At 40.2% G+C, this 15,860-nt stretch overlaps 2 protein-coding genes across 2 annotated transcripts in view; both read left to right on the top strand.

Moving 5' to 3' along the window:
- LOC109936583 (transforming growth factor beta activator LRRC32-like) overlaps positions 1-15,860 on the top strand; it is a 267,744-nt gene that overhangs the window by 121,097 nt on the left and 130,787 nt on the right. The window lies entirely within an intron of this gene.
- The window catches only part of LOC109931641 (retinal guanylyl cyclase 2-like), a 48,901-nt gene continuing 41,319 nt past the window's right edge, over positions 8,279-15,860 (top strand). The window contains 3 exon segments of the mRNA XM_048605461.1: positions 8,279-9,038; positions 13,908-14,209; positions 15,204-15,558. Of these exon segments, the coding sequence (XP_048461418.1) occupies positions 8,294-9,038; positions 13,908-14,209; positions 15,204-15,558 (1,402 nt within the window). The 5' untranslated portion in view covers positions 8,279-8,293.

The following is a 15,860-nucleotide window of genomic DNA, read 5'->3' as shown; positions in this document are numbered from 1 at the left end:
TGATTTCTGAAGAAGGGTCTAGACCCGAAACATCAGCTTTCCTGCTCCTCTGATGCTGCTTGGCCTGCTGTGTTCATCCAGCTCTACACTTTGTTATCACTGATCTAAACCAATCTTCTTTCTTCATAGGTAGTGGCACATGTGCTGTGTACTTCCCACATTTGTACTTTTTCCACTTTTTTTTATTTAATGGTTCTATTTTAGCTTTACTGAAACCTTCACACCTCTCAAACTGTACACATTGCCAGCTATTCAATAAAACAACTGCAGATGCTGGACATCTGAAACAAAATCAGAAAGTGCTGAAGAATCTCAGTAGGTCGAGCAGCATTTATGGAGAGAAAATCAGAATGAATGTTTGAAGTCCAGTGACTCTTCAACCATAACCACCACATCACCTAAACAGACTCTCCAGTATCCATGTGCTACACACACTGATAGGGCTGGATTTTACAGGGTGGAAGGGGTCTGTTAATTGGCCACATAAGGGTCTCATCTGGCCTAAAGGTGGATATTTGAGTGCAGAACATTATCTGGGTCTCTGGATTAATAATCTAATGAAAACACCACTAGGCTAATGCCCACCTTCACATTGAGAATACCCTCTGTCATGTTGTGTGGCATTAGCTAAACGGTACAGACTTCAAACAGATCTAGCAACTCAAGACTGGGCATCCATGCGGCGCTGTGGGCCATCAACAGCAGCATAATTGTACTCCACTAAAATCAAAGACCTCGTGACCCGCAATATTTCCTGCTCAATGATTACTATCAAGCCAGGCGATCAACCCTGGTTCAGTGGAGAGTGAAGGAGAACACGTCAGGAGCAGCACCAGGCATATCTGAAAATGAGGTGACAACCTGGTGAAGCTACCAAACAGTACTACTTATGTACAGCATAAGCAGCAAGTAATAAGCAGAAGTGAGCACTGGAAGAGGAGGATCCACAAATATCACCATCCTCAATGATAGAAGAGCCAAGCTCATCATTGCAAAAATTAAAGCTGAGGCATTTGCAGCAATCTTCAGTCAGAGGTGCTGAGTGAATGATCCATCTCAGTCTCCTCCAGTGGTCTTAGCATCCCAGATACCAATCTTTAGCCATTTTATCTCACTCCACATGATATCAAGAAATGGGAAGGCACTGGATACTTCAGAGTCTGTGGTCCCTGATAATATTCTGGCAGTAGCACTTGTGCTCCAGAACTTGCCACCACCACAAGTTCTTCCAGTACAGTTACTATACTACCTGGCAATGCGGAAAATTACCCAAGTATGTCCTGTACACAAACAAAAAGGATAAATCTAACCTGACCAATTACCACCCCATCAGTCTACTCTTGATCATCAGTAAAGTGATGGAAGATGTTATCAACAGAGCTACGAAGCAGCACCTGCTCAGCAATAACCTGCTCAGTGATGCCCAATTTAGATTCCACCAGGGCCACTCAGCTCCTGACCTCATTACAGCCTTGGTTCAAACATTGACAAAACAGCTGTATTCCAGAGGTGAGGTGAGAGAGACTGTCATTGACGTCAGGGCTGCAGTTGATAATTATAGGATTTCAGTATTTGATGGGTTATGCCCTTTTGTAAGTTTGATGAACCTTCTCAGTAGCTTTGTACAGATGTAGTAGGATCTGCAGATGCTGGAGAATCTGGGATAACAAGGTGTAGAGCTGGATGTACACAGCAGGCCAAGCAGCATCAGAGGAGCAGGAAGGCTGACATTTCGGGCCTAGACCCTTCTTCAGACTTTTTCTTGTTATCCCAGCTTTGTACAGATGTTGTTTTATCCAGCTAGGAGGGTAAACTGATTCTTTTCTTTGACCCATTCTTCCACTGGTCACAACAATGTCTGAATTTAAGAAGAGAGGTGATATTGTTAATTTTCAGACTGTATATGTGTCAGAAATGACTCAGCCACGTTCCTCAAGTAACAAATAAGTGTTTACTTTATTACACGCAAAAACGTACTTGAGCAAAGATGAAATGATTACAAATGAAAGGTTTAACCTATGCAAATATATACAACTACCCTTTAAAAAGATAACACACACAACCTCAAAGTTTGGGAGGAAAACACAGAACTTTGCAGAATGTTATCTTGAGTACTTTAGGTAAGTAACAGTTAACTTTAACAAAGAAAATCACAAGTGGTTTTAGGACCATTCCCAGTAATGGGGAAGGCAACAGCCTAGTGGTATTATTGCTGGACTATTAATCCATTGACTCATGTAATGTTTTCGGGGACCTGCATTCAAATCTAGCTATGGCAGATGGCAGAATTTGTATTCAATAAAAATCTGGAATTAAGAGTCTAATGATGACCAAACGTCAGGAAAAACCCATCTGATTCACTTTAGGGAAAGAAACTGTCGTCCTTACCTGGTCTACATGTGATTCCAGACCCACAGCAATGTGATTGACTTTTAACTGTCCTCTGGGCAATTCGGGATAGGCAATAAATGCTGGCCTAGCCAGTGACACCCAGATCCCATGAATGAACAATTTTAAAAAATTGTCCAAATTTTGGCCTGTAGCTCAAATTATTTCACACGGCAGTTGACACTGTGATATTTTCCTGGATCAGTTATGATTGTCTGAAAATGCTTTTCAGGAGACAGTTGTGTAAATTTCAAATTCTCCCTTAGGAACTCTCCACTTGTACTGATGAGATTTTCTAAGGATTTCTCAATTCACAAAGTTTTATGAGAGTGGTTTTAGAAGAACAGAGAGAGAGTAAATTTGTTGTTCACAAGGCAAGTTACCTTTGACTAACACCCACAATCTTAGCCATGTGACCACTCTCTGAAATTATTGTTGACTCAGTGACTCCAGTCAAGCAGCTTGTGTTCTTAGCAAATGCAATATGATTCCTGCAACAGCCAACCTCCTTTGCAAAGTGTTCTTTCTGAGAAACTCTAGGATCTGGATCCATGTCCAGTCAATATAATTCTAAATTAATATTTTAGATTACTCTACCTTGAAGGAAAGAAAGTTTCATAATAATGAAGGTTTATTAATAATTTAAAAAATACAAGTTTTTTATCATCATAAACTCCTCACAAATGATATGGTGTACAGATAATCTTTTCATTTTCCACAATTATAGACCTACACATATCGTATTAGCAAAGCTATGAAAATGTATCTGAAACAATGGAAAATAGCAAGTACGATTAGCAGGTTTTCTGCATGATAGCATTAATATAACTCAGCTCGATCTTTTATGCTATGTTCTTCCTCTAACACCCCAACATATGTTTCAATTAAGCACAGTGCCCAATTGTTGCTCTTTTCATCGGCAGTAAGTCGGCCTAACTTTATCTTTAGTTCATTTTCAGAACTCAAGTGGCAAAATCTCATTTTCAGTTGACAGCATCAAAATGATTTCTTTATGTGTTAGCAATTGATCTCTCCTTTGACCAAAATCTCTTATGGCTGATTTGAGAATGTTATCGGTATGCTTTTCATTTTCAAATAAAAGTGTTTTGTATGACAATTGGCTTTGATTTTTGAACATTTTCTCCTGACCCATCTTTTCCTGAGCAAGGTCAATGACATTGCTGTTCGAGACTTTTCCTTTTCTTTTCTCCCATCCTTTGAATTCTCGTGTGGCTTTTTCTCACTTTTTTGTTAGAAACATGCTTTCAACAGATTCTCAAGTTTGCTATGAAAAGCATATATATCTAGTGACAACTAGTTTTCAAAACTGATATTTTCCACCATAATGAACTTTTTGCTATTTCACTGTTTCAATTCATACCAAATGCATAAAGCGAGTTTTACTATCTTCACTCAAACCGTATTCTACCTTATGTGAGAGGACTGTCACACATTCTTCTGCACACATTCTTTTTTTTCCCACTGCTCTTCGAAAATGGAGCCTTCATTTGCACTTCTTCCACAATTTCCTGCAAAGTTTTGTTTTCATTTTTATTTTCAAATTCATTTTCAAGTATGTTGATCTTTTCATTCAGCTAACTGTTCCAGTCAGTTTAGTTGCCTTTCTTTCACAGTCACTTCAGAATGCTCATGATCAATTTCTTGAGACGCAAAATAGAAATTTCAGAAACTGATTTGATAGAGCCATTTTGGTGGCCAGGGCCCGGGATTATATCTCGCCAGTTGATACAGCAACATTGAGTAAGAAACATTGCGAACTGGAGGAAGTGTGTTTTTTAAAAACTCTGCTTATGTCACTAATGTGTCATAAATTCACGCAGAATTATTTTCTGCAGTCTGAAATGCACTAATTAGTCAATACACAGCTTATTCCCCGCTGTTATTAGACTGCTGAATAGACCTCTCTAATTTCAAATCTAATGTTGATCTTGCTTTTGTGCACCTCCTGTGCCCTATATGCCTTGCTCTGTCCAAACACCCCATGTTCTGTATATCCTTATGATCTGCCTGTACTGCTCGCAAAATGAAAACTTTCCACTGTATTCAAGTACATGTGACAATAAATAAAAACAAAATCTATGTTTTAAAAATCTTTTCTCATTTGCCATTTTTCTACACATATCAATTTAAGACCCACATTCATTTCTATTGAACGCTCCCTAAGTAAAATTCACACTGGGATTTAGCACTGCTGGATAATTGAGCCAAATCTTAAGGTCATTGTATGTAGGTCACTGAGATACACTGCTCTGTTACATATCAGTTTAAAGGATTTACTATTCCTTGGTTACAATACTGGCTGTAAGCTGCAGTCTGTACTATCCAAAACACTAACCTTTCACAAGGCAACTGTTTGTCCCCAGTTCATAGAGAAAGAAATGCATGTGAAAAGAATGTTTTTGACATATCCATCGAGATCAGCATAGTATGAAGGAAAAGAACAGGAATTACAATATTAGTATTGAATGTTGCAAATTGGTAAGCAGGTTGATGCGATAGAATTTAATCAGATCAGTCACTAAAGTCTGAGACCTCGTTAAACAGAGCATGAGAGAAAGTAACTTCATTTCTTCACCTGAAAAATCGGTGAGTTTAGATTTTCCTTCACTATTTTAAGAGTTTTATAGCAACATCAATAACATTCAAATGTAAAATTGTTTAGATTATGATCTTAATGGAGTAATCAGGTTTGGTATGGTTTAACGTAATAAAACATACATGTGGGTTACAGTGTAGCTGCAATAAATTGAGTTACAGTTGCTGTAAGATATTAGTACAGGGTTTGACAAATTTCCCTAAATCTGAATTGTCAATACACTTTAACATGTCATATTAAGATTCAGGAATTCTTTTTCTCTCTGTCTTTCACTATCCTTTTGGAGCAATGTTTTAAAAATATATTTAATGGACGTTCCATTGCAAAGATTCTTGGAAAACATGTTCAGTTTTACAGCATGAGGTGTATTCAATTGTGCAATATGTGAGAGATTAGACAGAATGGTTTTGCATGTTTTTTTTAACAGAAATAGTAAATAAGCATCAATTGAAATTCAGCTCTGTACTGGAAGGTCAATTTAGGATCTTATTCAAATTGAATATTGCTGGAAAAATAGAAAGCGCTGAAGAAACTCAGCAGGTCTAGCAGCATTAGCAGAGAGAAAAAAAGAGTTAATGTTTCAGTCATCCTTCTTCAGGCAGAACATGAGTTTTGGCTGTGTACAGAGGTAATAAAAGCTTATGTAGTGCACTGCCTTGAGCTAGTTGTCTAAATGTCAAATTTTATTGTACAACAATGGTCAACAATGTAGGATAAGGGTCAAAGATGCAGGAAAGAAGGTGAGATCAATCAAGATAGTAGTAATTCAGTTATGCCTACCCTCGATTTTTAAGGATTGAAGGAATAAGAAAAGACAGAGAAAAATACGAACTTCCATTGTTACTGAGATATTTTGAAATAACAGATTAATGTAAGATATGTTGCAGTGAATATTTCGAGGAAAGTTTCTCGTCCATTGTGGCACATAACTCCTACAAGTGGAGGTGCGGGTGTTGGACTGGGGTGGACAAGGTCAGAAATCACACATCACCAGGTTATAGTCCAACAGGTTTATTTGACAACACAAGCTTTCAGAGACTCGCTCCTTCTGCTGGTGTTAGTGAGAGAGATGGTATCAGACACAGAATTTATAAGTCAAAGATCAAAAGGTCACACCACTGAGAAAGACTGTGTGTGTGTGCGCGTGTGTGTAAGAGAGAGAGAGTGTGTGCTTGTGTGTGGGGGGAGCTGGGTTGGTTGAGGAGAGAGAGAGAAAGAGAAAGAGTGTGCGTGTGTGTGTGGGGGTGGGAGGGAGAGAGAGAGTGTGTGTGGGTGCATGCTTGTGGGGGTGGAGAGAGAGAGTGTGTGTGTGCCTGTGTGTCTCTGTGTGTGTGTGTGGGAGAGAGAGTGTGTGTGTGTCTGTGTGAGGGAGAGAGAGAGTGACGCTTGTGTGTGTGGGGAGTGGGACGGTGGTGGAGAGAGAAAGAGAGAGAAAGAATGTGTGCGTGTCTCTGTGTGTGAGGGAGAGAGACAGTGTGTGTGCGTGTGAGAAGGAGGCAGAGAGAGAATATGTGTGCATGTGTATGTGTGTGTGTGCTTGAGAAACAGTAGTATGAGAGAGGATCTGTGTGTGTGTGTGTGTGTGTGAGAGAGAGAGAAAGAGGCAGAGAAAGAATATGTGTGCATGTGTATGTGTGTGTGTGCTTGAGAAACAGTGTGCGTGTCAGAGAGGATCTGTGTGTGTGTGTGTGTGTGTGTGTGTGTGTGTGTGCGTGTGTGTTGTATGCATGTGTGCAAGTGTGTGAGTGAGAGAGTGTATAGCATGGTGGGATCACCTTTAGGCATGGTATATTGGCAAAACTATGCAGACGCTACAACGGATGAATGGTCACTGCGCAACACTCACCAAACAGGGATATTCCCTCCCCGTGGGGGAACATGAGGCGGTCAAGGACATTTGGCATCGGATCTTCAGGTAAACGTCCTCCAAGGCAGACTTCGGATACACAACAACGCAGAGTTGCCGAGCAGAGGCTAATAGCCAAATGCAGTACTCCTGAGGATGACCTCACCCGGGATCTTGGGTTAATGTCGCACTACACGTGACCCCACCACACTACACACTCTCACACACACATACACTCATACACACGTATACATACACACACACTCTCCTACACAAACACACTCTCACATACACACACAGACTCTCTCTCACAAACACACACACATATGCACACTCTCCCTAACACACTCACACTCTCACTCTCTTTCTTCCCCCTCCCCCTCTTACTCTCACACACACACTCTCTCTCCCTACACACAATCATTGTCTCTCTCCCCTCGTCCACACACGCACACACACACACTCTCTTTCTCTCCCCCACCCCTTACGCGCAAACACGGACACACACTTTTCTGTCTCTCTCCCCTCGCTCCACACACCCACACACACACACATAAATCTATGGGGTGAATTTGTATTTGTAGTTACATTCAATTTTGTTCAAAAAGCACACAAATTATAGTCAGTCAGTCAACGTAATAAAACCAGTCTGACTCCAAACCAAAACACAAACAGATTCTAAACAAGGCTTCACACCTAACATGCATTGTCTGACCTAAAATGTCACCTCTTTTTTACACTGATAAAACGTTTGGTTCTCTCAAGGCAGTGGCTTGAAAGAAATTAGTGGATTTACATATACATATTAATCAATTAAAACCTTCTAACTGATTAAAGATGTAACAGCATCTTAGGTTTGTTTAACACATCCTCATCAGTTGTGTTGATCCTTTACTTATAAATTCTGTGTTCTGTGTTCTTCTTTCTCAATTCACCTGATGAAGGGGTTATGTTCTGAAAGCTTGTATTTTCAAATGAACCTGTTGGGCTATAACCTGGTGTCGTGTGATTTCTGACCATAACTCCTAGAAAGTACATTGAAGGAGTTACAGATTCACAAACCCTGTTTTAAAACCCATTAAATTGATGAATGGTTCCATGATGTGCATCTTCTGGATGCTTCCCTCCACTGGCAGCACTGAATCTGCCACCAATTTTAGGGTAGAGAAGATGTAAGAATTAAGGCGAATGTGAAACATGTGTGTGGTATATTTGGAGCTAGAAAGATTAGCAGGAGCTTTGCAATACTAGTTGTAATCAAAACACAGTCAAGAAGGACAGTGAAAGTGAACAAGAATGTGTAGGCATTCACGGGTGGGATGAACTGAATGAACCTAAGTCTCTTTTTCTTTTTGCAGAGCTTTTGCAAACAACTCGGAAATAACGGATTAATTTTTAAATTTATTCCTCAACTAAATGTTCTGGACTGCTGTAGGGTAGCCATGTCATATCATTCCTCTTGTTTCAGTAGGTTTACATTGAAATTATCAAACCCTCCAATTTGGGTTGATACCAAAAACCAATGGTTTGCTTCATATTCACTGTCGCCCTTCCTCCTGTTTTGCATCATTCTGTTGAGTTTGACGCTTCCACATTCAGTACATTGTGTGACGTACAAAGTGGGGGTTGTAGGACCCTGGAGATGTGACCCAATGTTTGGTAAAGCTCTTCCAAATGTTGCTGCCAAATTAGCTGTTGATCGAATCAACAAGGATTCCTCCTTAAGTCTTGGCAACCACTTTGATTATGTGATACTAAATGAAGGCTGTCAAACCTCCAAAGCTTTAGCTGCTTTTCTTGAGTATTCAGAACTGGCATCTGGATTCATTGGCCCTACAAATCCGGGCTATTGTGAACCTGCTTCTCTTCTGGGAAAAAATTGGAATAGAATTATATTTTCGTGGGCTTGTATAAACTATGAACTGGACGATACTCTGAATCATCCAACCTTTGTGAGAACTTTACCATCTCCAACAAGAGTTCTCTTCAGGGTGATGAAAAGCTTTCGGTGGGCCCATGTAGCCATCATCTCATCAACGGAAGACATTTGGGTGGATACAGCTGCGAAAGTGGCCAGTGCCCTCAGGAAACAGGGCCTGCCAGTGGCAGCTGTGTTTTCAATGGACAATGAACCAGGGAGCATCAGGAACATTCTAAAGAAAATAAAAACTATTGAGAAACTTCACAGTATGTACAGACTTTTTTTATTTGGTTCATCAATTAGTGAATGGTAGGAAATGCTGACCAACAAATAAATAAATAAAAATTCAATTAACCTTTGAAGTTAGCAATCTGTAACCTGTTAATGGGAATGCTGTTGATATCTGAGAGTTGTTCACAATGAATTTTGTGTAGATCCTTCAGCATTAGTTTGTCATTATATCGGGAGCAAAATGCTCTCTGGGGACCAGCAGAAGAGATTGCTGGTTGAATAATAACGATTTCATCCATATAGTGCCTTTCACCACCAAACATCTCAAAGCATTTTTCAGTCAACAAAACCAATCTAAATGTTGTTGTGATGTAGAAAACACAAAGCTAATTTGCACAGAGCCAGCACTGTCCCCCTTCAAAACAGCAATGTGATAACGATCAATTAATCTCTTTTAGTGATGTAAATTGGGGAATAAATATTGGGCAGGATATTAGGAAATAGCTCCTTGGAATAACTTACAACTGTCTGAGAGGACAAATAACACCTGGGTTTTTGCACTGGCTGTGCAGTACTCCCATAGAACTGCACCAAAATTCCAGCATTATTGATCTCTGCTCAGGTTCTGGAGTAGGGCTCGAACCTTCGAACTTGGAGACAAGAGAGTTACCAACCTATAAACAGCTAACTGTCTCTTTTTCCTCTATTTTCTTGACAATCCATGTATTTCTTTTCCCAAAACCTTTTCTAATATTCCCCCAAAATTCCAAATAGAACATGCATTACCTCATCCCACTATGGATATTTATCACACCATCTCTTGTTCCACATTCTTCCTTTCCTGGAACTTCAAAGTGGAGCTATTTCTCAATTCTGTCAACTACCTACTCTTCCCCTCTGGTGCCCTTCTTGTCTGATTCTATCCTGATCTTACAACATGCCAGTCTGGGATAATCTCACCATGCAGTGAAAGACCAGTATCCCTGATACCTGCCTTCTGAATAACCACTGAAAGACCAGCATCCCTGTTACCCACACTATAATCAAAAGGCCACATTGCACCCAGATGAGACTGGTATTCCCAAACTGCCTTGCTGGGTAATAGACAGTCATTCTGAAGATGTCAGAGAATTTGTACCTGGAAGTCCTGGAGGAATGGGTGCTGCAGAGGAAGGGTGTCCTCTTCCCAGGGACCAGCAGAGGAGGCCACAACACCAGACCCTGGCAACTCACTGCCATCCAAAAGGGTCATAGGGTCATACAGCATGGAAACAGACCACTTGGTCCAACCAGTCCGTGCTGACCATAATCCCAAACTAAACTAGTTCGACCTGCCTGCACTTGGCCCATATCGCTCCAAACATTTCTTAATCATGTACTTATCCAAAAGTCTTTTGAATATTGTAACTGTACCGCATTCACTACTTCCTCTAAAAGTTCATTCCACACGTGAACCATTCTGTGTAAAAATATTGCCTCTCATGTACTGTCACTAATGCATACAAAATGTACACTCCCCCAATGTGCATCCTGCGCTTCCCCCCCCCCCCCCCCCCACACCCCCCCCCCCACCCCACCCCCAACTGAAGCCTGCTGACCAGCAAAGCAAGGCCAGGTAAGGCATGAATGGTGAGAGCAACAGACAGTGTAAGCTGTGCAGCCATTGGAAGTCCAGCACATGTTGATCGCTGATGAATGGCTTCCACATCTGACCATGCCTGAACCTCAGACATTCACGTAGCAGCAAAAACAATTATAGTGAACACCAACTCTGAACAAGTGGGTAGTAAGTGAGCGAGTGTGAGGACAGCAGGCGAGTAACTCTAAGATGCAGCCTGGTCCAATGCTTGCCTATGTGCAAAGTTGCCCATTCACCCTGCAGTACAGGTCTGTGCATCTAAGCACCCTCCAGGTCGATTGGATGGGTGCAATGATGACCATGAGGGATTGGCGAATGTCAGATTACTGTGGATGATGGGTGCGTATGCCTGATACCCATGCCCTGAGATACATTAATCTCTTTCTCTTTGTCCTTACCATTGATTCTGAATCACTGAGGTCCCAGCACTAGTTCTTGTAACACTCCACTAATCCCAACCTGCCAACCTGAAAATGCCCTCTTTATGCCATCCAATTGCTTCCTGTCTGTTAAACCATCCTCTATTGATGCTAATATATTACCAACTTCATGAGCCTTTATCTTGCCCATTAACTTAATGTATAGCACCTTTTACAAATGCAGGCATATTACCTCTACACATTACCACTTTATCTATCCCCTTGAAACATTTTAATAAATTTGTCAAAACTGGGGGTAACTATTGTAATCCCAGTACTTATAAAGAGAGAAAACAGGACTTCATAGACCAGTTAGCCTGACATTGGTAGTAGGGAAAATGCTAAAGTCTGTTATAAATGATTTAATAGCAGAGCACTTGGAAAACAGTGACAGGATTGGACACAATCAGCATATTTTTACGAAAGGGAAATCAAGCTTGGAAAATCTATTGGAATTTCTTGAGGATATAACTAGTAGAACTGATTGGGGGAGCCAGTGGATGTGGTTTACTTGGACTTTCAGAAGTCTTTTGATGAGGTCTCGCAAAAGAGATTAATGTGTAAAACTGAAATGCATTGGATTGAGAATAATGTACTGAATTAGAGAACTGGTTGGCAGACAGGAAACAAAGTGTAGGAATAAATAGGTCATTTTCTGAGAGGCAGTCAATGAGTCATCAGGTACCACAAGGTTCAATGCTTGTACCTCAGACCTTCGCAATATATATGAATGATTTAGATGAAGGAACTAAATGTAATATCTTCAATTTTGCGGGTTACACAAAGCTGGGTGGGAGGGTGAACTGTGTGGAGGATGCAGAAATGCTTCAGGGTGATTTAGACAAGTTGAGTGAGTCAGCAAATGCATGGCAGATGAATTTTTATGCAGAGAGCCGTTTGTAAGTGGAATGAGGAAGTGGGTGATGCAGGTACAGTTACAACATTTAAAAGACACTTGGATAAGTACATGAATAGGAGAAGTTTGGAAGGATATGGGCCAAATGCGGGCAAGTGCGACTGGTTTAGTTTGGCAATAAGGTCAGTATGGAATAGTTGGACCAAAGGGTCTGTTTCCGTGCTATACGACTCGATGAATGTAAGACTCTATAATAGAAAAGCTTAACATTATTCAAAAGATGTGAAACTTGTAAATATTAATCTTCAGAAGAACCTAGGTCTATTTTTATATGAGGAACACAAAGTTTGCATGTAGTTGCAGAAAGCAATTATGAAGTCTAATGGCATGTTAGCTTTTATTGCAAGGGGGAGTGTAGAGGAGTAACAAAGTCTTGTTAAAATTTTACAGGACTTTGGTGAGACCACATCTGAAAAACTACATGCAAATTCTGTCTTCATATTTAAGGAAGGAGGTGTTTGTATTGAAGGTAGTGAGGGTCCCCTTGATTGGTCCCTGGGATGAAAGGATTGTCTTATGATGAGAGACAAACTGTATTGTGCCTATACTATCTGGAGTTTAGATGAATGATATGTTATGTCATTGAAAAGTACAAGGTTCTGAACGTTCTTGACAGGGTAGACATTTAGAGATTGCTTCTGCCAGTTGGGGAATTTAAAGCATGGGGTTCCAGGTCTCAGAATAAGGTGACAATCAGTTAGGACTGAGATGAGGAAAACTTTTTTGTCATTAAAGAGATTGTGAATTTTTGAAATTTGCTATCACAGAGGCTTCTGGATGCTTTATCACTGAATATTTCAAGACTACAATAGAGACTTCTGGTTTCTCAGGAAATTAAAAGATACAGGGAGTGGGTGAAATTGAAGATCAAGATCAGCCATAATCATATTGAGCAGGATTGACTGGCCCCATGGTTTACTCTTGATCATATCTCTCATAATTTTGTCTTAATACAATTAGCTAAGAGAATAAAAGATTGCGTTAGTTGTAGCATTGAGCTTAAAAGTGGCTTCACTAGCACTAAAATAGCATTGCAGGCTGTTTGCCATTTCCAGTGCTCCATGCTTTCCATGGATTTGAGAGGAACACACCAGCGCCCACACCAAGATAGTGTCCAATGTGATCTACAGACACTGTTTTTGATCCCCAAGTAGTACACATAGAGCTGAAACCACAGGAAAGCCCAAATTTAGATGCGCAGCTCTCAAACCAGAAAATAAAATGTCAAATCATGTACAAAAAGCAAAATAAAGAGAGGGAGGGATATGTACAACTGGAAAAGATAATAGGCAGAGGGAAACAAGTAAGCAAAAATTATTTTTTAAATAATCTGCAAAATAATACAAAAAACTTAAGGAATGAGATTCCACACTTCTAAAAGTTAAGTCTCAGTTACAGAGTGATTGTTTTGCAGTAATTAATAACATTATCATACTTTTAAAAATTAATTGGAATGGACAAATCGTTATCTATACAGCCCTGTTTATCGGAAATGTTTCATGTAATAACAACAAAGTTATGCATTTCCTTGCATTTAATACGATGTCTTTCCATCAGATATTAGTAGACCAAAGTTTCTGGAGAAGCAGGATAACTCCAATAGCAAAATCCTGATTTCCTTGTGTACATATGCAGGGTTAAGGGGACTGTGGATGTGCTGTTGTTGGGTATCTTTAGGACAGAAATTGATAGATGTTTTGCTACTAAGAGAATGAAGGGGAACAGAAGTAGTGCTTGGAAATGAAACTAACTTAGAAGGTCAGTCATTTTGTATTGAATAGTGGAACATACTTCAAGGGCCAGTTGATCCTTTCCAGCTCTTGTTTCTTATGTTCTTATGTAGTAATATTTTGAAAGTAGCAAGCTAGATTTATGAATCTTGGATCTCCACTAAAAGCTTGATAACAAAACCCTTCTGTGTGTTTTTCAGTGATAATCATGTGTATGCACTCAATTCTTATTGGAGGTGAGATGCAGAAACAGCTTTTGGAAAGTGCCCATGATTTGCAGATGACTGAAGGCAGCTACGTGTTTATACCATATGACACTCTTCTTTACAGTCTCCCATACCAAAACACTCCCTACCCAGTGCTGGTGAACAATTCAAAGCTCCAGAAGGCATACGACTCAGTGTTAACAATCACTGTGGATTCTGCAAAGGTGTCATTCCATCAGGCATTTCAAGAGCATGTGCAGAGCCGGGAAATTATAACACACTTGAAGCCTCACCAGGTACCTTTTAATTGTTGTTTTCTTATCTTCAGCTATTTCCCACTTCTTCAATTCACAGTGATGTATGCTGGAGTCCCAATTCTTCAGGTTCTTTGCCAAGTGACCATTTATTATGGATGAGTTGGGCAGTGCACATTGGAAACATTTTATGATTGCAACCAAGCCCTAAGCCCTCCGTCCATATATACCAAAGGTAATTGGAAATGTTCATTAGGAGAAACATAATACAGGCTGTTTTGTTTTTAGAACCAGAGAATGATCACAACACAGAAAGAGACAATTCAGTTTTTCATGTCCTGCAAAAGGAACTCACCTACTCCTTCTCCTCTGTATGGCATTGAATTTTAAATGATAATTATCCAATTCCATTTTGCAAGTTAGGAAACCATGCTTGACTTGTTCATTTGTGGATTCTTGTTAAACCATTGCAAACTCTCTGCTTCTAGGCCAGGAGGCCTAGGTTCAAGTCTCACCTGCTCCAGAGGTGTATCCTAACATGTCTGAACAGGTTGATAAAAATACCTAGAATCTGTCTCCACTACACTCAGGCACTGCATTCCAGACCTTACGCACATTTGCCTAAAAAGACTTTTCCTCATAATGCCATTGCTTCTTCTGCCGATCACCTTATATCAGCATCTTCTCGTTTTTAATCCTTCCATCAACAGCACCACTTTCTCCCCATCTACTCTGTCTATCATTCCTGCACCGTCTCCAATGCCAATTCGCATCCTTCCTAAAATGAGGAGCCCAGAACTGGATGCCATGCTCCAGCTGTGGGTGAACCTGATTATGAAAGTTTTATGGCCCTTTGATAGTCCAGTGACAGCAGCACACATCAGTACACAATTTTGTACTGTATGGGCTCAGTAGCCACTCCACTCTGTGTTCAAGATTAGAATCACTCCTTATGTGTTCACAATGTAATTAAATCCTTCTGCCAGTAATGGCATTACCAGGGTAGATTGTGAAACACTTTCTTTTTGGTCACCAGGTATCCCCATTGTTTGGTACAATCTATAATGCAATTTATTTTCTCGCCAAAGCTATGGAAAACAATAGAAAACACCAAGCCTGGGTCTCTGGCAGCAACATAGCTAAGTTTGCTAAGGACATAAGATTTGATGGCTTTAATCAGAGGATTTGGACTGACAAAAATGGGGACAGCTTCACTGATTATGTAATCCTGGACACTGATGGAAAAGGAACTGAACTGTATCACACATACACCATAGATATGGAAACAGATCTAATACGATTGACAGGGCGAGCAATTCATTTTCCCAATGGAGTCTTACCAAAAACAGATTCTGCATGCTGGTTTACTCGTGGGAAAATCTGTACTGGAGGTAAAGTGACATTCTTAAAATCTTTTATTTTTAGAGTTGTTTAGTGCCTGTTGGAAGTTTGTGTTTCTTTTCTGGGCCAAAATATGAAGTTTAAGATTTCATGGATGCCAAAAATCATACATGTTCCCAGAACACAATGGGTCATGATTTTCTGTCAGAATAAGTGAGCAGTGTAAATGTGTACATTGACTGCCAGTGTGAGTGAGCAGTGTAAGTGTGCACATTAACAGTGTGAGTGAGCAGCGTAAGTGTGCACATTAACAGTGCGAGTGAGCAGCGTAAGTGTGCGCATTAACAGTGCG

This window comes from Rhincodon typus, chromosome 14, assembly GCF_021869965.1.
Source record: "Rhincodon typus isolate 14 chromosome 14, sRhiTyp1.1, whole genome shotgun sequence".
Taxonomy (NCBI): Eukaryota; Metazoa; Chordata; class Chondrichthyes; order Orectolobiformes; family Rhincodontidae; genus Rhincodon; species Rhincodon typus.
The sequence above is the reverse complement of the archived record's forward strand: the minus strand, read 5'-3'. Positions and strand labels throughout refer to the sequence as shown.